The sequence below is a fragment of the Argentina anserina genome, chromosome 1 (assembly GCF_933775445.1).
Source record: "Argentina anserina chromosome 1, drPotAnse1.1, whole genome shotgun sequence".
NCBI classification, from domain to species: domain Eukaryota; kingdom Viridiplantae; phylum Streptophyta; class Magnoliopsida; order Rosales; family Rosaceae; genus Argentina; species Argentina anserina.
In genome coordinates, this window is record NC_065872.1 from 416,431 (window position 1) to 438,591 (window position 22,161).

General features: G+C 39.0%; 6 protein-coding genes across 9 annotated transcripts; 3 read left to right on the top strand and 3 right to left on the bottom strand.

Annotated features, from left to right (window-relative positions):
• Positions 1-539: 539 nt before the first annotated feature.
• LOC126801982 (protein MULTIPOLAR SPINDLE 1) lies at positions 540-4,834 on the top strand. Of its 3 annotated transcripts, XM_050529599.1 has the most exons (11): positions 540-732; positions 813-870; positions 947-1,093; positions 1,170-1,232; positions 1,378-1,457; positions 1,585-1,639; positions 1,753-1,866; positions 2,058-2,250; positions 2,361-2,431; positions 2,638-2,849; positions 3,524-4,834. In XM_050529599.1, the coding sequence occupies exons 1-10, from the start codon at positions 583-585 to the stop codon at positions 2,820-2,822; spliced, it is 1,116 nt and encodes a 371-aa protein (XP_050385556.1). In that variant the 5' UTR covers positions 540-582; the 3' UTR covers positions 2,823-2,849; positions 3,524-4,834. The 3 variants fall into 3 exon arrangements, with proteins under 3 accessions (XP_050385556.1, XP_050385484.1, XP_050385636.1); XM_050529527.1 differs by lacking the exon at positions 3,524-4,834 and having other exon boundaries at positions 2,638-3,133; XM_050529679.1 differs by lacking the exon at positions 3,524-4,834 and having other exon boundaries at positions 2,061-2,250; positions 2,638-3,133.
• A 2,799-nt stretch (positions 4,835-7,633) lies between these two features.
• LOC126802744 (uncharacterized) lies at positions 7,634-8,230 on the top strand. 2 transcript variants are annotated; one of them, XM_050530536.1, is made up of 2 exons: positions 7,634-7,802; positions 7,883-8,230. In XM_050530536.1, the coding sequence occupies exons 1-2, from the start codon at positions 7,673-7,675 to the stop codon at positions 8,128-8,130; spliced, it is 378 nt and encodes a 125-aa protein (XP_050386493.1). In that variant the 5' UTR covers positions 7,634-7,672; the 3' UTR covers positions 8,131-8,230. The 2 variants fall into 2 exon arrangements, with proteins under 2 accessions (XP_050386493.1, XP_050386423.1); XM_050530466.1 differs by having other exon boundaries at positions 7,649-7,802; positions 7,871-8,230.
• A 1,616-nt stretch (positions 8,231-9,846) lies between these two features.
• Positions 9,847-11,636, bottom strand: LOC126802409 (F-box protein SKIP1). Its single transcript, XM_050530068.1, has 2 exons — positions 11,272-11,636; positions 9,847-10,927 (listed from the first exon to the last, which is right to left on the bottom strand). Exons 1-2 carry the CDS (start codon positions 11,622-11,624, stop codon positions 10,354-10,356), a joined length of 927 nt encoding a protein of 308 aa, XP_050386025.1. The 5' UTR covers positions 11,625-11,636; the 3' UTR covers positions 9,847-10,353.
• A 2,496-nt stretch (positions 11,637-14,132) lies between these two features.
• Positions 14,133-14,753, bottom strand: LOC126802893 (UPF0057 membrane protein At2g24040-like). Its single transcript, XM_050530639.1, has 2 exons — positions 14,538-14,753; positions 14,133-14,440 (listed from the first exon to the last, which is right to left on the bottom strand). The coding sequence occupies exons 1-2, from the start codon at positions 14,625-14,627 to the stop codon at positions 14,303-14,305; spliced, it is 228 nt and encodes a 75-aa protein (XP_050386596.1). The 5' UTR covers positions 14,628-14,753; the 3' UTR covers positions 14,133-14,302.
• A 1,480-nt stretch (positions 14,754-16,233) lies between these two features.
• Positions 16,234-18,606, top strand: LOC126801812 (uncharacterized). Its single transcript, XM_050529304.1, has 2 exons — positions 16,234-16,497; positions 17,416-18,606. The coding sequence occupies exons 1-2, from the start codon at positions 16,255-16,257 to the stop codon at positions 18,562-18,564; spliced, it is 1,392 nt and encodes a 463-aa protein (XP_050385261.1). The 5' UTR covers positions 16,234-16,254; the 3' UTR covers positions 18,565-18,606.
• Positions 18,607-19,038: 432 nt separating this feature from the next.
• Positions 19,039-21,596, bottom strand: LOC126802500 (uncharacterized). Its single transcript, XM_050530166.1, has 4 exons — positions 20,649-21,596; positions 20,005-20,075; positions 19,540-19,909; positions 19,039-19,444 (listed from the first exon to the last, which is right to left on the bottom strand). The coding sequence occupies exons 1-4, from the start codon at positions 20,754-20,756 to the stop codon at positions 19,265-19,267; spliced, it is 729 nt and encodes a 242-aa protein (XP_050386123.1). The 5' UTR covers positions 20,757-21,596; the 3' UTR covers positions 19,039-19,264.
• Positions 21,597-22,161: the final 565 nt, after the last annotated feature.

The following is a 22,161-nucleotide window of genomic DNA, read 5'->3' on the forward strand; positions in this document are numbered from 1 at the left end:
TAGGGGCTTAAATGCTTATGTTGTTTTACAAGAGCATAAGTTTTTAAGTTGTTGTTTGGTAGTTCATACACAAATGTGAAAGTGATCAATTTCTCTATATGCCTGTTCAGATTACATATGAGACTTTTGTTCTAGACCAAATGATTTTCAAGTGAGATTTTTGTTAGTAAACCAAACAATTTTCAAGTGAAGTGTTAGTATACTAGTGTAAAGAAGCAAATTTGTCCACTACTGTTCTTGTGTCCACTTTTTTTAATTCAATGTCATGTGTCTTTTTTCAACGTATATTTAGATAATAATTGAACAATAGGACATATGTCATGAGTTTAAAAGAGTTGGCACAAAAATAGTGGTCGGTAAATTTATTTTCATAATGTTAAACATATAATGTTAGAGATAATAGTTACTCAAATAATGGTAACGAAATCATGCAATTGGAGTCTCGGTACTAATCACATGTAAACAGACGCGCTAGTCTAATCACAACGTAGCTATTGGGCTAGCCGGTTCGGTATTTTAGTTCATTTTCAAAAATAATAAAATTACAAAACTTCTCCCGCGAGATTTGCCGTCGAGACGAGAATGTCAAGCAGCGAACAAGCGCCGGCGGCCGCAAACTCAGCGCCGCCGGACGACTCGCTCAGAATGGCGGTGGCGATCTCTCTTCTCCGATCAAAGCGTCTTCAAAGATCTCCTTCTCAGAATTCCGACGCTCTCCGATGGAAGCGAAAGGTCCTTTTTCTCACTCAAACTCGGCTAATATTGACCAAAATTGAGCCCTAATTGACTCCGATGTCCTGATTGAGCTTCAGGCCAAGGAGCGAAAGCAAGAGCTCTTGAGACTCCGGCAAGATCTGAAAGAAGCCGAAGGTATCCTAATCTCTCTATCTCTTCTCTCTTCATTTCCTGATTTCAAATCTGATGGATGTTGCCGATTCGGTTTCAGATTCTTCACACTGCGACTTGTTTCCGCAAAGCGCATCCTGCAAATGCTATTTCTTCGATAATTTGGGGAAACTCAGCCCTAATCGGCTGCCGGAGGCTTCTCAGTGCAGATTCAATGACGTCCTGCGGCGCCGATTTCTCAGACACGGTTACTTCGTCTTCTTATTTCTCCAGATTTCATTATAGTTCTTGCTTTAATTAATAAATGCTTTGACAAATTGCAGTGCGATTCAAGGAGAGGAGGAGAAGAACCGCCGGCTCTTCTTCCCGGCGGTACCAATTATCAGGTGCAATACTTAATTTCGATGAACATTATGTAAACTATGCTCGGATTTTGATTTGTTTTTAGTCATAAGAGCTATGGAGTTAGCTTTAAGGTGTTTGCTTATTTGTATGAATTAAATTTGAGGCTAGTATTTGTTCTTGGTGCAGACATGAACAGTGAAGATGAAATGGAGCTGCTTAGGGCCTCAGTTGACTTTCTTGTGGAACTTTGTGAAACCGATTCTCCGGTTAGTTTTAGAGCTTACGTTTGTATCAGTTTTCGAACACTAAAGAGATGATTACTTATGCATTGTGCTGCTGTGGTGTTTAAATATTAGTTGTAGCTCTATCTAACTCAGGTTTTCGGGATGTCAGGTGGAGGAGGCTAGCTTTTTGAATTGGTCACACCAAGCGGTAGATTTTATTTTAGGTAGCAAATGCTTATTTCTCTTGTAGTTCAACTATCATTCGACTGTGATAGCATCCAGGAAATTTGTTTTCAGTTCTATTCTTCATTTTGTAACTTTTGTCTATATTTTGAAGCTTCGTTGAAGAATCTGTTATCAACTGGAAAGAATGTAGACCTCATAGAAGGAATTGTCAGCAGCTTAATCACGCGTATGATTACGAGGATATGTTGCCCCTTTCAAGGAAATGGTAAACTGTTGTCTGTGGTTATGCTCTGTTAATGATGTAGCAGATTTCAAACTTATCCATTCAAACTAAAGATTTTTTGTCATGCTATAATCCTTAATCATATGGAATCATGGCATTTCAGTCAAATGTTACTAATATGCTCATTCAGTTTTTGTTATATATCACTTATTTATTTTACTACTTTGTTCCAGCAGCAAAACAATCAGACTATGATGGGCAGTTCTTCGTCCAACATTTGATCAGAAAACTTGGTACTGATCCTTACTTTGGACAACGTGCACTTTATGCACTTTCTCAGAGAGTCGCCGTTCTGGCAGAGAATTTCCTTTTCACAGATCCATTTGATGAAGCTTTTACAAACATGCATCAATGCATGTTCATACTGTAAGTCTTCTGGAACACATTCCTTACTGGGAAATCTCTTCCCACCTTCCCATTGGAATGAGCTTTTCTAATGATTATTATTTACTGATATTAGACTATGTAACTGACAGGATCCAGCTTATTGAGTTTTTGGTGTCTGATTATCTATCAGTATGGTCAAAGGATGAAGGCTTTGAAACCGGTATGTATCTTGATTGCCAGTCCTGTTTACAGAACTTAACCTGTCTGTATTTTAACAATCCTAGATCATACCAAACTATATTCCATGGAATGTAGAACTTCCTGTGACTCGGAAAGTAGTTTATTTCAGTACTATCAATTCGGTACTACCTACTGACCAAGCATGATATAGAACTGAGGAATAACTTAAAGATTGTGATATTGCAGGGCTCTTTGAAGAGTGGGTGGCATCAGTTCTTCACGCTCGTAAAGCATTGGAACTTTTGGAAAGCAGAAATGGGCTATATGCGTTATATATGGATCGAGTCATAGGTGAGTTGGTCAAACAAGTAAGCCTTACCATGTCACTGCAGAAGATCAAACGTGAGATACTAGATAAGCTGTTCCACTGACCAAATTTTGTATGAAGACCTGGGAAGGTAACAAGTTCTTTTTTTCTTTTTTCTTTTTTGAATGTGGTAACAAGTTTCTTTTAATTTAGCTTACTTGTACACTTGAATTCTCTAACCCATTAAAAATAGTATGTGTAAAGGTCTAGAATCAATGGTTATCATATAAACACTGTTTCTGTTTTGGATCTCAGCCTTTCAAGGAAGATAAGAGCCAGCATATGTGCAGTGCTATTGTCACCAATACTTTGAACTCTTCCTTTCTTCTTTTTTTTGGTTACATAAGGGGTCAAAAAGACCCAAAAACAGAAAAAGCAAGTCCACCCGTTGGGTCATCGTGGGTAAAGACCTGGGTCACTCAGTTTCCACCCATTTGCTGGTCCGCAAATTTGTTTCTCATTTGGTTAATGACCTGGGTCGCCACGTGACATTTATAAATTATTAAATTTTGTATTACTTTTTTCTTGTTAATAAGGGGTTATAAATAAATTATGATGCATAATAAATAGTAAGTATTGAATTTTTTTTATATAGAGAATACTCCAAAGTTGTCTATAATCTTATTTTTGGCCCTTGGTAAAAATTTAGAAAAAAAATTCTCAGTTGTTTCATATTTTTTCTATTTATTTCATTACTATTATAATTAAATTAATTATTGATTCATGGCCTTTAAATTCAAATATGAGTTGAATTGAATGATCCAGATTAAAGACATTTGTGGGCTCAAGCTGCACATGGCTGATGTTACCTCCAATTGTGGGCTCAGGCTGACATGGCAGGAAAGACCTGGGTCACAAAAAATGGTGGCATGAGGGAAACCCTGGCAAGACCCAAGCCCTTTTTTTTGTGGGTGTAAACTTGATTTTTCTACTTGGGTCTTGTGATGATGTGAATTAAGACTCAGGTCCTAAAAAATGGAATGGGTGGACTTGCTCTAAGAAAAAGAGTGAGAACTTCTTCTAGCGCTAGCAACAGCAGCTATGTCATCCAGATATTGCTGAGCAGCATGGATAGGAGGACTCTCAAAGAAGATCAGACCAAGCTCATGATTGATACTGTTTTTTGCTAAGATATCAGCAGTCATATTGGACTCTCTTCCTTTCTTCTGTTGGCGAGCTATATTTTTGATTTCTTGAGCTATATATTCTTACTCAGTGGCTTGACCTTTTCAACCTCTCAGTTTCACGTAATCCCAATGGGCGGTTTGAAATTAGTCATTGAAGTCTTGCTTGTGTGTGGTCTCAGGCATCTTCCTTTTCTTGCCAAATTGGTCAATTTCCAAATTCATGACGCATATTTCTGTGCTACCGGTACACTAATTTCAATTCTTTGAATGCTTCTCTATATCTTTCAAGCAATTATTTGTAGAGTCGTGTTTGTTTTGGAGGGCTATAACTTTAGATAATTGTAGAAGCTTTATTTTTTGGTCTACCGTAATTGACATCGTCTTCATCTTGTCCCCTGTCCATTTTTGTTTAAGGAGTCAATTTATTCAAGCGTGTCGATTAAATTACTAGTCCACCATCCAGATACTACCCTATAACTCTATAAGTAATCCTCCGATCCATATTCGTTTATCAAACTACCTTTTGCTTAGTGCAGTCATGAGTCCCATGAAATATTCGGTTGCTCTCACACTCGTTATTCTATTATTCTCTGTATCTCTTCCAAGTTCAGCTCATGAAAGCTTCATGAATCCACGTAGTGCGGTTCTTGGTCAGAAAATGCAACACCCTGCAAATAATGATCTTGGCATGTTTCACTTGAATAGGAAGCTTGGGATTCACATGAACTTGATCCGTAAAGTTCCTAAACTACCTCGTCCCAAAGCATCAGCAGCCATTCCTAGTCAGCTGCCTTCTCTTGGTCTCTCTTATTTTCTGTGTTTATCCCTCTTCCTCTTTCTGTTGTAGGTCTCGGGATTAATTTTATACCTGTATTGTAAGTTTTTTTTATCAAACCTGTATTGTAAGTTGTAACACCGAATTCAAGTAAATTGAAAGATCGTTGCTCTATTTTATTGTTCGTCTCTGCTGCTGCTCATCCTTCTCCAAGTAGTATATCAAAAATCACAAAGAACTCATTGGCTAATTCTTTAATTTTAGCTCCCTAAATATGTATGCGAGACTACTTTCGACACAGCACTAAACCAAAAAGGCATGCTTATCTTATCCGATTATGAAGTTGATGGTGCACTTCCGTATCTTTCAAGAAATTAACTATGGTGGCGTGTCTACGAGGGGCTCTTACTCTTGGCAATTTCGTTTCTGGTCTCATCTCCCCATTATTTTCTCGAGAAAAAATCCAAAATGATACCTGAAGTATTGTGAAATGTATTTTTTGGTACCTACGAATTTTTGTTACCCGAAATGGTACATGAACTATTGCATCGTTAACCAATATGGTACATCCGTTAGTTTTCTCCGTTGTGGCATGTATTTAAAAGGACAAAATGGTCTATACACAATTGTTTTTTTTATTTCCTATCTCTTTTCCTTCAAAATTCTCACAAATTCACCAAATTGATTGAAAAATTGTTGGACTTGATAAATCATACATATATTATTTGCAAATTTATTTACAATATTTTTTATTAAATTTGTAATTTTAAGAGGAAAATCAACTCTTGTATCACAAAACATAACACAAGTTTTAGTATATATATTTTTTTAACAATAATAAAAAAATTTAATTTTAAAATTATTGTTTTTCCTATTACTTACAGTAAAACCTTTATAAATTAATAGTCTCAGGATTAATAAAATTTATTAATTTAGCGATATATTTAATATATTAATAAATTAATAATCTATTAATTTATTAATTTATCAAGATATAATAAATATTTTGTTTCATTTTGTCGAAGAAATTTTTTTTTACTTACATTGTTTAATTTATTACGTATACTTTATTAAATATACTATTTGTTTATGTATAACATTGTTTAAAATATTATATTGTTTGATGATGATTATATTAATTAAATTTTTTAATGAAATCCTCATAAATTTAAAATTTATTATATAAATTATGACACTAATAATTTATATATTTGATGGGGTCTAGCTAAATAAATTCTCAAACTTCCATTATTTTATAAATTTAGTGAATTATTAATTTAACACGTTGGTTCCGAGTTGAGACCGAAATTTTTTTTTATTTTAGCGAGGTTATTAATTAATCGGGTATTATTTAATGAGGTTTTACTATATTTGGTAAAAAAACTCTAAATACATACTGCATCATCAATTTAACGGAGAAACTAACGGATGTATCATATTGGTTAACGGTGCAATAGTTCAAGTACCATTTCAGGTAACAAAAATTTATAGGTACCAAAAAATAACTTTCACGATACTTCAGGTATCATTTTGGGTTTTTTCTCTATTTTCTCCTCTAGTATATCTTGTTCCTTAGCCATTTTAAGTTAGTGGTCAAGCGAGTCGACCAGAAAAATGGTCCACCCCATGGAGCTACGTACTACCTTATATACGTAATCGGTAATCCTCTCTATCCATTCAGCCAGTCATTGGTGTTCCATAGTCATTTAGTAAACTACGTTTTGCTCGGAACAGACATGGCTCGGATGAAACTTGTGCTTTCTCTCGCACTGGTTCTTCTTTTATTTTCTGAAGCCCTCCCTAGTGCAGCTCATGAAAGCTTTTCGAATCCACATAGTGAAGTTCCGGCCCGGAAAATGCAACAGCATGCAAATGACAATCTTACCGTGGTTTACTTGAGTAGGAAGATTGGTAAAATTCCTAGAGTTCCCAGACTACGTCGACCACCTCGTAAAGTATCAGCAGCCATTCCTACTCGGATACCTTCTCTTCATCTCAGTTATTTTATATGTTTATCACTCTACCTCTTTCTCTCCTAGGTCAGGATTGTAATAAACGTGATGTTGCCGTGTTGGCTCTGTTTAGAGAGTTGAAATTGCAAATTACTGCTATCGCGATCAGCTGTACTGCTTGAATTCATTCTTCTTTTGATGGAGAACGAGTCATCAAATTTGCATGTTACAATTGTAATATATTGCACCTGTGTTGTAAACTTGGAACAATGAAAAGAGTCGAGTATGTTTGTACGTTGTTGGAGAAATGTATCTGACAAACAACCATACTATATACATTGTTGGAATGTTGGTCATATAGCTTTCTGATTCCAAAGTTTCAGATTTGAAAACCCAGTTTCAAATCTTTCAATACCAACTCTGGTGAGAGAGCAAGGTTAATTTTGAATACTGTTATTAATGGATTTTAGGTGCTTGCATTGTGAAAAGGATGGTGTTGGCAGGCAGGGCATATATATGAAAGTTAAGTGAGAGAAGCACTTTGTTCTCATATTGAAGCACTTGGATCGCTGAACTAATTGTAGGAACATGGAAGAAGCACCTGGTCCTGGACATGTTTATATCAGAAGCAAGTTAATTATCTTGTGTAAGGAAAAGCAAGGCATCACATTCCCTTGCATTTTTTCTAAGTCTGTTCACGTAAATCAAAGTTTTCTCTTTATTCTTCTCTCAGCCCCTCTTCTAACTATAAATCTCGATCGACTACGTATATTATATTGATCCTCAGCAGTGAATTAACATCATAGTATATGTATCCAAGGAACTAAAGTGACTGACAATTCAATCTGACATTGTATGTTGTGAATAAATTCTCCATTAGAAGAATGATGTATTAAGTAATTTCCTACTTTTATTAGTGAGAATCTTGCTTTACCTCACAGGCCATGAAAACCCAGATGCTGCTAGCTTTTTCATTCTTTTTGCTAAACAGTTCCTATAAGCAGTAACTCTGAAATCTCTTTTTAAGTGTCCTCTTCAGCTGTTAGAACACAACTGAGAAATGAGTATCCTAACATGGTGTTGTACCCTCGTCTTTCTGTGCCTGCTTGCTCTATTTGCATGTGAAAACACTTCTATAGTACCTAAAGCTGGAGATCATGAACCTCAGGAGAAAGATAAGCAGCTTAAGGGTAAGCACTAGTATACAAATTTCTCTTAGTTGATCCCTCTATCTTATTCTCATTATGTCATTGTGAAGTTGTATGTGCAGATGTGTATGATATAATGGCCAAATCCAGTGGAAAAGGCCATCGAAAAATACATGGAGAAATGCATGTAGTTCATCATTTGAAGATTTCCCAGAAAGCAAAGGGAACATATGGTGGTGCCGCGGACATTAACCGTCCAAAATCCAGCCGCAATGCAGCAACCTCTTTCCTGGGTAAACCTCCCACTTTATTCTTCTCAGCTGTAATCAGGCACATTATCATCGGATGGTTCATATTTGCTCTGGTTTGATTGCCTGGTCTATGAAGATGATCATTTAGGACTCAACCTGTAACTCAGGAACTTCTTTTTTCTTTTCGAAAAATTCCAATGTTAAGCTGCCTTCTTTCAATCCATTGCTTCAGTAAGGGTATTATCATATTAGACTAATTAAATTCGACTGTGTTGTGTATAATGTGTAAAACCAAAGAAAAGGACTGTTCCGGATTCCAAGTAGGATTGTGAAGAAAAGCACAATTGTGGAGGCAATATATGAGATGATGTACAAAAAGAAAGCAGATGCATGGTTTAACATCTTCACCTTACATATTTTTAGCACGATGCCTGATACACAGCATGCATAAAATCAACACAAAGAAGCTACGTCACAACACATATAGATGCTGCAGCCCCAAAGATGTTTTAGTTCCAAGCTTAGATAACATTTTATTTTCTGAAAACATCTGTAACAATACAGCCTCCACAATACAGCCTCCAGATTCGATACCTCTTCGTATGAACTTTATAGATTATGATTGTGAAATTGTCAATGCGGAAATTTCAACAAAAAAGGCTAACTTTATGCTTAAATTAAGAGATGGCATGACATGAGGACTGAAGAGAAGCAGACTTAGCTTATAAATGCGCAGGAAGAAAATCTAGATCTACACTTCATCAAAATAAGTAAAAACAAAAACTAATGCGGTTGTGGTGCTACCTTGTCAAGTAAAAGAAGTTCTTCCCGCCTGCTTCTCCTTCAGTCCAATTGGAATAAGTAGCTGGTTCTCTTCTTCCCCCAAATTTGCATAGTTTTTTACTTTTTAGGGATATCAAGCTCCCATTAAGACTTTTGATTAGCCTAAGCCTCGAGCGACCCTCAATTCGACCTTTGACAAGATTCTTAGTAACAACAGGTCCTCTCAAATTTAAAAAGAATGGTGTTGTGTCTGATTTATCATCATCTGGCACGAAAAGTATTCCATGCTCCCATTCACAACATTCAGCTTGCAAAAACTCAACTTGAGGGTCTAATTCAAGCATGTGGATATTGATGGAATAATCCAACATCCACTGTTTTTTGTTGTAGTCTTTCATCACCCACACCTCAATATTCGTACGTGATGTAGTATCCACGATGGCCATAGATCCTCTAAAACATGCTCCTCTTGGGAATCTAGACCACAAACTTGCTGGGCAAGACTGACTGGGTGGGAGCCTTAGAACTTCTCCCTGAAGAGGATTGATCAAAAAGCTGAGAGCATCATCACTCAAACGTCTGATGCAAAACAAGTTGCAGAAGACATATTGCATAATGTATAAGGGTAGGCTGGATGACGTACTGCAAAATAAGTCGTGCATTAAGTTGAGCACCATGGGCCGTAATGCAGTGATTGCAAGGTGGTAATAAGCTCAAGAGAACATAATGACACGTTAAAAAGCAGGATAAAGTGTGGGGGAGCTACCACCGGATGAGAATCAGGATCAAATACAAGTTTAGAATGCAGCGAAATAAAAGAAGGGGAATCAACTATGCTTAACAGCATCTTAGAGACGCATCGGATGTGACACACTGACTTTGCAGGCACTCTCTTCAGGATCTCCACCACCAGTTCCATGGGAAGCTCCATCAAATTTAACTGTCTGTGGCTCTCCATATTGTTCCCAACCAGAAGCTGCAACTTCATGCATGTTTCCCGGCCTCACCCTGCACATGCATAACGCAATGGAGCCCGGATTCTTTTCTCATTGGGATAGGAAGGTAAAAGACTAAACGATTAGTGTGATATCTAGTTCCTAAACGGAACCAATTGCCCGAAATCATAATTGTATGTGCAACATTAATCACAAGATCAGATGTAATTGTGTTCTGTTAGATATGCATACAAATATATCCTTGACGAAACACAAACAAGGATGACTGCATCATATCAAACTATTCCATGTCCAGCAATCGTAATTTATGTCACGGATTACATAATTATCAAATCATTTATTCTTCCAGATAGGAAGAAAAGCACAAACAAGTTAAAAGAAGTAGGCAGTATAAGAGATTATGTCCTAAAAGAAAACAGATACATGGTTTAATGTCTTCACCAATATACATGTACTGTTGATACACGGCATATATAGATACAACACAGCTGAATTATAGTAGTATTACTAGTATAGAGCAAGGTTTGAAATACGACGCTGCAACGCAATGCATATAGATGCTGCAGCCCCATAGATGTTTTGGTTCCAAGCTTAGTTAGCTGATTAGATTCTGAAAACATCTGTTTGAAATCTCTCATCATACAGCCTCCAGTGTCCATACCTCTCTGTATGGAAAACTGACCTAGGGATGTAGAAATTTGGCTTTTTAATTTCCTTCAAGTTCTTCAGCTCGGATGTTGCATTGTCGATATCACGACTAGTCAAGTTTACACACCCAAACACATCCAAGTACTCAAGTTTCAGACACCCTGCAGATATCAAACCTAGGCCTTTAGCCGTTAACTTGGAGAACCTTAGTTCAAGGTGCTTCAGATTCGGCATAGATTTCCCAATTGCATCAGCTTCCGAATTTCCATCTTGAGGGCAAGTTTTCATATACTCATCAGGAACAATCCCAGTGTGCTCAGAAGGATCCAGCGAATTAAATGCATTCCGTTTAACAATTGTTAGATTAGGGCAATTCCTCCCAATCAACAACAAAGATTCGTCAGATATTTCATGGCAATAGCTGATGTCAAGCTCCTTAATCATGTGGCACCGAAACGCTATGTCGGCCATGGATGCATCAGTCACATTCGGGGAGCTCCTGACCGAAAGAACCTCAAGGTTTGGGCACCTAGAAAAGTACAATTACAAGCACACATCACATTGCATATCTAACTTAGAATTACCCACAACAGTCCAATTAAAGCCGCACCTAACAAACAACATTCCAAATGTACCAATGAAGAAACACACAGGATACTCAAATTCAGACCTCAAAGATCAAATTTTTATGTATCATCCTATCGATCCACTCACATAGATAATCAAAACCCACAAACCCAAAAGCTCCCCACTTTTCAATTCCTCATCTTATTCCATAAAAACCCAAACTTTCTTATAAAATCCGAATCAGAATGAAAAATGAATCAAATACGAAATATAAATAAGTGACGAAATTTTGGTCTCTTATTATACCTTTGGGCGACGAAGGAGAGAGACGCATTAGAACAGTTCCTGGTGCGAATCTCCCTGAGCGACCCCTCGCTCCATTCGGCAACAGATCGGAGAATGGAATCAACCTTTCTCCCTAACTCGGGGGGCCACCACCGAGCCGACTTGGGCTCGGACTCGGGCTGGAGGACGAAGGCCGAGTTGAGACGCGGGTCCCTGCAGGCGAGTAGCCATGATCGGCAGACGAGCATGGCACGCCATCGGTGCTCCAAGGAGAGGCGGGCAATGATGTCGGCGAGGCACTCGCGGGTCAACTCGGCCCAGCCGGACTCGGACTCGGACTCGGGCAGTGACTCGTCGTCATTGGTTTGATCCATATTGATAGTGTATGAGAGATCGAGTTCGATTTGTTCGGTGGTGGGGGACTTTTATACTGGATGGCTCACTCCCTAAATTTGCCGCGTGTCATTGTTTACATGAATAGATAGATGATTACATCTATTTTTTCATAAAATATTTTCATTTATTTATTTGTAATGTTTTACTGAATTGCGCTTACAACATGTTCCATTGTTCCTTTTGTATTAAACTACAATCCTTGCTACAATTTTCACATGACATTTGCTTAATTTGTTCTTCGAGAAATCCCACCCGTCTTGAACTGTTTTCTTTTTTTGCTTTCTTTTTCATGTTATTCCAGCAATCTCACGTAATAGTTCATATGAGAGTCAGGTAATAGAGGTGTAAATTTGGAATAATAGTAAAGATTAGTATAATTAAAAATGGTAATAGAGTAATTGAAGTTATCAAATTAGCTAATAACTAATAAATATACAACGCCATTGTGGAAATTCTTTAAACGAGGCTACCTCTTCATTCAAGGATAAGTAGACTTAGCATGTAATCGAGCACGATAAAAATCTAATTTCGATTAAAAGGATCACATTGATGCTTACATTCCAATGTAAGTTGTATCTCTATTCGACTTCTAATAAACCCTCAATTTGCTTCCGGCGGATCAAAATAAGTAAAAAACTAATGCGGGGGCTGTGCTACATTGTCGAGTAAAAGAAGTTATTCCCGCTTGCTTCTCCTTCAGTCCAATTACTATAACTCTATAAGTAGTTGGTTCTTGTTCTTCCTCTATATTTGCATAATCTATTAGGGATATCAAGCTCCCATAAAGGCTTTTGATCCGCCTAAGCATCAAGCCACCCTCAATTTGACATTTGAAACGATTCTTGGTAACAAGTACTCTCAAATCCAAAAACAATGTTGTAGTGTCTGATTTATCATCATCTAGTACGAAAAGTATGGAACGTATTCAATGCATCAAAGTGCCAAGTAGACCAATATTTAATATGCAATCTCAACCATTAATATCTATAAATATTTCTTTTAAAAAATAAATGCATATTTAATGAAATCTGACGGTTTATTTAAGTTGGTACAAACTCACATTAATATTCTGAATAAGCTTTCCGAAAAATATTACATGCTCTCATTCACAACATTAAACTTTCAAAACCATGGAAAATTAAATTGAGGATCTAATTCATGCATGCGGGTATCAATGGAATAATCCAACATCCATTGTTTTTTATTGTCATCTTTCATCACCCATATCTTGATATTCGCAAGTGATGTAGAATCAACGATTGCCATAGATCCCCTAAAATTAATCAAAGTCTAAATGGCGGCGCACATTCAGTGATTTGTACGGATAGGGAATCCGAAAGAACTCCTTTCTTTCGTCTAAAGCCGAAAAAAAGAAAGTATATGATCCCATCAAAAAGAGAAAGTATATGATTATCCAAGAGCCAATGCATATCTCCAAGTGCAGATATATAATCAGGCCAATATAACCAATACGGTAATGGATGTGAGGCCACCTGTCGCCATTCGCTTGTGCCCAGTACAAGCACTAGGGATACAAACCGAAAGCCAATCCATGTAATACGAAGAATCTTGTATCTACCAATAGACTGTAATACGAAGAATCTTGTAAGTTGCAGAAAACAAATTTGTAGACTGTAAAAGGTTTGATTGGATGACCGCAAAATAAGTCTTTTTGCACTAAGTTGAGCACCATGGGCATTAGAGGGGTCGTAATGAAGTGATTGAAAGAAGGAAAACTTCCAGAACTGCTGGATGAGTATGGTAGGCGATAATGCAGGAAATATAGAGGGGAAGCAGGTGGTAGATCATGAGAATCAAGATCAAGAACAAGTTTAGAATGCAGCATAACAAAAGATGGGGAGTCGACTATGCTCAACAACATCTTAGAGACGCATTTGATGCGACACACCGACTTTGCAGGCAGTCTCTTCATGATCTCCACCACCAGTTCCATGGGCAGCTCCATCAAAGTCATCTTCCCCTGGCTCTCCTTGTTGTTACAAACCAGAAGCTGTGACTGCATTGTGTGTGTGAATATATAATGCAACGGAGACCATCAGCTAGCTTTCTTTTTTGATACTACTCATTCCAGGCCTACCCAACTCAAAGGCTGCTCTATGATGTTTACTGACATTGCAGCATAGAGCCAAGCGGTAAATGTTCACTTGGGTCATGAATACTCCTAATATCCATCACTTGTATAAACCTACAGTTCCTTCCTAGCTAGATTGTATTCGAAAGCAAAAGCTGATTCTATGCTAAGCACTATGTAATACAAAGTTGAAAGCCTTTTCCTAGTTATGCATTGCATCACTCTTACTTCATCTTGAACCCCAAATGCCAATTCAATAAAGCCCTAATTTGCATGTATAGCTCACCAATAGCAAACTAAGTAACTATTCCTCTCAGCAGCAAGCAATTGAGAAATGAACAACATGAATCTAACCATGAGGCTAAAAGCTTATATATGGCTCTGTTTCCTCACCTGAACATAATATACTATCCAATCCCACATCATCAACAAAAGTAATCCCACATCATCAAATTACAAACACTCAGATTAGTTTATTGAATATAAGAAACACTGAACAAAAACAAACGCATCGAATCGAGTCCACAACACAGTGAAAATCACTGAACAACGACATCAACCAAGCTAAGCGGGAGCATAGAGAGGACGGCGGTATTCGTCAAAGTACTGATCGCGATCGACGAACACGATCGCGTAGAGCGCGTAGATAATGCCCGGGATGTAACCCAAACATGTCAGCAACAAGCATATCAGAAACTCAACCTGTAAAAATCCAACAGTACCCATCAAAATTTAGCCTCAGTTTCTCACAAACATAGAGTTCAAGAAACCAGAAAGGAGATCGGAGAAGAGGACTTACGGTGCAGCAACCGTGCCTGAGGCAAACTCCCAACGGAGGGAGGAGGATAGCTATCAGAATCTCGCAGCAGATCGCACAGCGGCTCGGCATTTTTTTGGCGCGACCACCGGAGGTGGTGAGGATTCAGATATTTTGGTTGCCGTAGAGATCTCAACCACAACTGTCTCTGTGTGTAGCAGTCTGAGTTTGACCCTGTCTTCTGATCTCTGATTTGTGAGGATGTAAGACAGCCTAGAGGTTGGTGGGCATGGGACTATGACTTGGGCCAGATATTTACGGATATATTTCGGACCGCAGCTTTGTCCAGGCCCATACTCCTCGTGTACAATAAATTTGTTTTTATGTCACTAGTCTCATACAAGTGCGATGCACGTGTTGGTCTTGAATGTAAGAAAACTGAAGTACTGAAATGCACAGCCTCGTTTCCTGGTCAGCAGTTGAGTACCAGGTGATCAAGACTCCTGAAAATGCATCTGGCCTTAAATGTCATACTGCTAAGTAGTAAATTGTTATGTACTTTTAGAACAAGATGCCTCTAATAATCAAATTTCTTGAAAGACCTGCTTAATATAGCTAGTTGTCAGTGGAAATTTCAAAGTGTATAAACACGGTGAACCAAATATTGAACTTTTGGCATGAGCCAAATTTAACAATTTTCGCGTTAGTTTTCACTTCCTAAGTGCTTTACGAGAAGCTAGTATCTATTGATCAAAAGGAAGGAAGGAAGAAAATTAAATATTAGATTGTACGCACTATACTACAAATGGAGATGAGCATGGGAAATGCAGCGTCGCATTCTTGTTTGGAAAATTGGCCGGCAGTGGCATGGACCTGAGGGATTTTCATGTTCCTAAGATATGCTTTTGCCTTTTTGGGTAGGAGAGAGACTTGTGTAGAATATAGACAATGGCAAAGGATCGACCGAAGGTGATGGCCTCATTGTCATGGGATGCAGCCGTTAGTTTCTTGACCAAAAAAAGAGAGATTCTTTTGCCCAGACTAGAGAGTATAGAAATAGGTTCTGAAATGAGCTCATTCTTTTCTCATTGGGATCCAGTGTCGTGGGGTTGGGCCTGCATCTAAAATCTGGCCCACAAGCTACCACTATTCGTCTTCCATTTCCGGCGTTCCTTATATAATTTGAACCCGCCGTTTTGTCACTATTTCCTTACTCAAATTTGTTCTTATGAAAACAACCAACCATCAACCCCAAAATTCCCTCCCCTAATCTTTCGTTTTCCTCTCTCAAATTTCTTCGCATTTAGGGTTTCATCTCGTAACGCCTGATCAGACCCCTCCATGGAGTTCAAATTCCGAGCCGGAGACGACCGCCCCTCCACCACCGCCACCACCGTCCGCTACTTCTCCTCCGAGCGCACTATCCGAGGTCCGCATTTCACTTACTCTTTCCATTTGAAATTTCACCTCTCTTTTTTTCTTCACAAGAATCTCTATCTATCTTTCAGGCCAATCGGTTCTTCCATCTTGGGCCGTCGTCTCGCCTCCGCCCCTGAATCCGGGTCAAATTACGAGCCCTGATCCGACTCCGAATCCGGCTCTTTTTCCGGACTATTTGCTCCGCGACCCGATTCTTCACCCGACCAACGCCCGCGACGCCCTGCAGCGCCAGATGGAGAAGGACAGGATCAGGGAGGAGATTCTTGCGGCGGAGACGGCGCGGCGGCTGGTTCTCGAAGCCGAGGTCAGGAGAGAGCTCATGCTGGAGCGACAGCTCGCCATGAAGAAAGCCGACGACGACGGGCTCGGGTTTGAGGACCCGTGCCGCCCAATGCGGGCCCAGTCTTTCGACCATCGCTTCGGGTTTAGCTTTCGGAGTAGTTCACCGTCGGCTATGGTGCCGCGGCTGCCGGAACCTGCGCCGGGGAAGTTGGAGGTCAACAAGGAGTTGACCCCGGCGGCTAGTTCTCCGGAGCTGAACAAGGGGAGGCTAATCGTTCTGGTTAGTCGGTTACTAAGTAAATGTTGTTTAGTGGTGATTATGTTATGAGTTATGACGATTCTTTTGTGATTACTGGATAGTGGTATAAACAAGGTTAAAGATGAGACTAATAGTCAATTGCATTCCAGCTTTAGTTTTTTGGATTGTTCCACCCTTGTTCCTGTGCATGTGGTAACCTTTTCCTTGTGGACTGACACTTGAGAAAGTTGGCATCAATGTGAGCATCATAGTTCTTCATTAGGTATAAGACTTTCTTTGATCAACATGGTTATGACGTTACTGTGACCTGCTAGTGTTTTCAGTTTGAGTCTCTGAGTTGTAGTGAATAAAGGGATTATTTAATACAACCATTAGTGTCATAAATAAGATTCACAGGTTTTCTTTCTATTAAATATTGGTGCTTTGATCATGAATTGTTGAAAAATCTTCTGATTTAGAAATGGACTTCAAGAATTGTACTTAACCATAATTTATTAAGTGTGCAACTTCTTTTATTGAAGTTCTATGATTAGCTTCTATATGCATCACATTTATTAGTGGTTTGATTTAAACATGTGGTTTGTTTCTGATAAATCTTATTTTTCTTTTGTTGTAGTCCTATGTTACTGCTTTGATATTAGCTTTTATACTCTTCTCCAAGTTTGTTTAGCACTAAAATATATACAAAACTTGTAGAGTTTAAAACATGAATGAGAGGCTATTCTGAATGCACTTGTGGCAAATGATCAACCTACTTAACCAAGAAAATACTCCCTCACCTTCTCAATTTTCTTGTGAATAGCCCTCATGCGGGTTTAGGTGTATCTTGCTTGGGGGTCAAGCCCTTTCTTCAAAAACTGTGGCTCTGTTTCAGTTATAGCAATGAACAGGTCTTCAGTATCAAATGGATCTCTTATGTGTATAAGTGTTTTGCTGCAGGCAAAACCGAACCCAGATCTTTCTGGACTGAAGCGGAAATTACTGCCATCAGAGGGTCTTAATGAGATACATCGATATAGTATGAGAAAGAAAAAGAAGATACCCAAGGAGGTACCCGAGGAAAAATGGAGTTGTGCTCTATGTCAAGTGACTGTAGCAAATGAGAAAACATTTGAAGGTCACCTTAATGGCAGGAAGCATAAGGCCAGCGAAAGACGGCTTGGAGCTGAAAAACTAGGAAATAGCTCCAGTAACGCACCAATATTAAAGAATATTGCAAAACTTTCTGAGCCTAAAGTGCTAGAGACAACTGATGCTGCAAGCTTACAAATAAGGGCCAAAGAAAGGTGTTTGCTTGACCCTAACGAAGCCAGTGATGGTTCAGACAAGAAGGATACAAGTATTTTAAAAGAGAAAACTTCAGAAGAGAAAAAAGTGGAGCTGCCAGTGCAGGAAGACCAATGCGGAGAGGATTCGAGGAACAATGTTGTAATAAGAACAGTGCACATGATGCAGAGAAAGGAAGAACCAACAAGAACAAAAAAATTTGAGTTCGTCTGTGAAATTTGTAAAGTTGGTAGCAACAATTTCAAGGTGATGGAGAAACATGGGAGGGGAAAGAAGCATATGGATAAGCTGAAGGAACTGCGAGAGAATAAACTCCGAACCACCATTGAAACAAATGTGAACATTGCCACCACAAAGTCCTTGGCATCATCAGGGGCTTCGCAGGAGGCATTACATAGGCTTCAGCAAGATACAAAGAATAGTATTGCTGCTGCTAATGTGATCGAAGAAGCAGATGCGAGCATACCAACCACAATTGCTGTGGCATCTTTGGTGGCTCCTGAGAAGGCAGAAACTACTAGGCTTCAGGAATATATTTACGTGACCAAGGGAGGAAATGTGAGCATGCCAACCGCAGTTGCTGTGCCAACGTGGGGAACAAGTGAGGAGACAGAACCTGGAAGGCTGCTTGAGGAAATTCTAAAGATTAATGTTCCTACCAGTAATGCGACTAAAGATAATGTCAACGTGTCAACCACAACCTCTTCCCGGCAACTATCATCCTGGGCTACTGAGGCGGCAGAAAATTTTAGGAAACTGGAGGCTTATGAAAAATTGATCAAAGCAAGGTTAACTGAATAAGGCATATGGATGACGAAAGGGCAATGTTTGCTGACTGCTTGATATTCCTTGTCAATTTTGATACGCCAGTACATTTTGGTTCTAGATTGGATTCTTTTGTAAATCTAACATGTACTATTCCATGCTTAAAGTTGGCCGGTTCTATGCTCCTGTAGAATGCTTACGACTGATTTCCAATAACATTCTTGATCAAGGTTGTGACCCAATCAACTTGAGTCTTGAGTCCTGACCTTATAGAACATACTTTTGAGAGTTAACTGCTTATAAAGGAGGCCGTCTAACCTAAATTATACACTGGGATTATCTTAGAGTTCATCTAAAGCTAGAGGCCAAGCATTTGGAACTGGACTGAGAGACGAATAAAACTTGGACGTATCTAATGAACTGCAGGGCAAGAAGCTTTTGGACGATGTAACGAACACAGAACAAGAAGCTTTACATCGTCCAGTTCAACAAAATAATAAACAGTGTACAAAGCTCTGAATCCTGAGGTACAATTTTAACATTTCATCTATATGTGCTCATTATGTGTTAACTATGTTTTACTTTACAGCGAAGAAAGGTGAAACTAAAAAGGGCACGAAGGTAGAAATCAAACAAGAATAATAGTTAAACTATAGTCTATAGCTTGCCAAGGCTACGCAAACTTTTCAACCCTATATGATCTTCTCAATGTACTAATTCTCCAAGGCGAAAGTAATCAAACCCTCAAGGCCACCTGATCTTGCCAAGTTATCTTCCTCTTCCCTGTTCGGTTCGATCCATTCCCAATAGTCCTGCAAACCAGCAACTTCATATCACTGTGCTGCTCATCAATACCCCCTCTAAGTATACTTTTGTTTGGCTCACAGTTGGCTTGAATTTCCTCCTCTTCCTCTAGCTGTGACAATACCAAACAAAGGAGACATTATTCCTTGCACTGAAAATAACCAGGACTTGGTAGCACAGTATTTAGAAGAGTTACTATGAGTTTACCGAAACTTGGTTCAAGTCAAAAACTGGAGTGTTCTTTCGCTTGGTTGATTCCTTCCCACTTAGAATCATCTCCTTCTGATTCAAGTCAATAACTGGATTTGAGTTATGCAGAGTAGTTTCCTTCCAGCTGACAGTCCTTGCCTTATGGTTCAAGTCAGAATTTGGAGTAGATTTTTGCTTGGCGACTTCCATTGCATTACTAATTCGTACCCTTTGGTATCTCAAAGCAGATTCCTTCTTACTGTGATTATTTCCCTTCGAAACATCGGTACGCTGGACCTTGAACTTCTGTGTTTGCACAAGGTCTTGCTTTGGTTTAGGGTTCATAGACTGCTTCCCAATCATGTACTTGTATCTTCTCCTCAAAAATCTGCCAAGTCAATGAGATCAACATTAACCAAGTCAGTATATTTCCATATTTTCTTCTCATTGAAACAAAGGTGTGGAAAAGCCTATATGCTATACCTGACTTCGGCGGTAAGGATAGACCTTTTCTGTTTCATCATCTCAAATCTGTTCTTCATCGTCTCTGCATCCTGCAAAGAAATAACACGCAAACCTTAGCTGCATACGATGAAAAGTTATACACAATATCTATCAACTGACAACACGATAATCATAAAATTTCGAAATTTCTTGATACGGATTTAGAGTTTTAGACGCAAAATTATAAAACTTCATACAAGGCCACCCGAATACGAGCTGAACCGTTACTCATAAACACGGAGAAATCCAAGCAAATAATTGGCTTAGTACAAAAGTCATTGGCTACTACTCAATTAGCTAAGTGTTTTAGGGTCCTCACTAATACACAAACAAAAGTAACGTAAATTACAGACTTGCATAGCTCAAGCAAAGAGGGAACACAAACGATCGTGAAATTCAGCAAAGCAGATCTCATCTCTATCTAACAAAATAATGAAATAGATCCAAGACACTAATTACTTATTCTTCAGCTCAAATCAGGCTGCAAAAAGCTCAAATTGCTCAATATCAAAAACAATCACAGAAGCATCCAAATCTAGGAAAACCCAGCTTAAAAAACAATAACATACACAGATCTGATGAAACCCATAAAAGAAATATGAAAAGCCAGAAACTTTATATACCTTCTGCAGCTCCTCAAAGTCCTGCATAAGACTCTGATGCTTAAATCTGGCCCTAGAATCCTGATACAGAGCATACGAAGAAGGCTCCGCAGCAACAACCCCCTTCATCAGATCAATCACAGACTTTCACAGAGAACCCAGAAGCCAAAGACCAAGAAATAAAAGGGGGGGGGGGGGAGAGAGAGAAAGGTGGGAGACACAAGAAGATGGGGTGATGAAAAGGAGAGGGGATAGGAAATAATAAAAGGAGGTTTCAACAAGAAGGACAAGGAAGGGAAGAGAAATAATAAAGGAGGCAGAGAGGAGAAGTAAGGGAGGAGAAATTTCTTGCTTTCCTGTTTTCTCTGTGAAACTCTGACCAAGACAACAAGAAAAAACCCAAAAGAGCCCACATAACTCTTGGTGAAAAATATATTGAAAGACAGTGATGAAGAAGATGGGATTTTTTGGGGGGTTGCAGAAGGGCATTTCTGGCAAACATGGGAGATGTAAGATGTTGTTGTTGTTGTTAGTTTTATGGAGAGAGCTGGCTGGTGTGGTGGGTTTGGTTGGAGGACATTTCTATCATCTCTTTCTTTCTCTCCTTCCTTCTTTTTTTGTTTTTCTTTCTTCTACATAAATTTTGGTCCAGCTGGGCCATTGAAGTTAGAGATGGAGAGAGAGAAGAGTTGGGTGTGGTGTGGACTCTTCTTTGTTTTTGATGGGGAAGGGTTTCTTTGGATGTGCGTTTTTCTCTGTGTGATGATGTGAGAGAAAAGACACAGGAGGTTTCTAGAGATAGAGAGTGAGTGAGTGAGTGAGTAGGCATTGAAGATGGGTCTGCCTTGGCTTGATGATGATGATGATAAAAAATAAAGGCAGGCAAAGAAAGAAAAGAAAGAGATAAAAATGAAGCTGTTTCTGTTTGTTGCAGTTGTTGTTGCTATTGCTATGCTCAGAGACTCCTTTCTTTTCTTACCATATTTTTATGCTTTGGATCACCATGGTGGTGGTGGTGCTGCTGCTGGTGTGATATATTATACCCACCAGGCCAGGTCAATTTTAGTGCCTATTTACCATACTGCCCCCCCCCCTTCTGGTTTTTCCTTTGATTCCAAGGCTGCTTCCACTCAATCCTCTTAGCTGTTTTTAACCCCACACAGCTTTCAATGGTCTTTGCATAACAAAAGAAGAACAAGTCCCAATTTTGGCTTCATGCCAGTCACTAAAGTTTGCCACTACAAATCAATTCTTCAATGGCTTTTTAATGTTTGGGGGCAGGGCATGGTGGTAATTCTCTTGATATTCCTCTCAATCAATGGAGGAAGATGCCATCCTGCCCATCCACCACCTACAATCTGGACTTTTTGTGTGGCACCAGCGCCTACCTTCCTAGCCAGTAACAGTTGAGGATGCCATGCTTAATAGCCTTTTCCTCTGTTTAGTGATGTTGCAGCCACCACCACACCAGTACCAGATGGCCAATTTCCCATTTTGCCCCTCAAATCCATAGGAGGCTGGGCCCCTTCTGGTA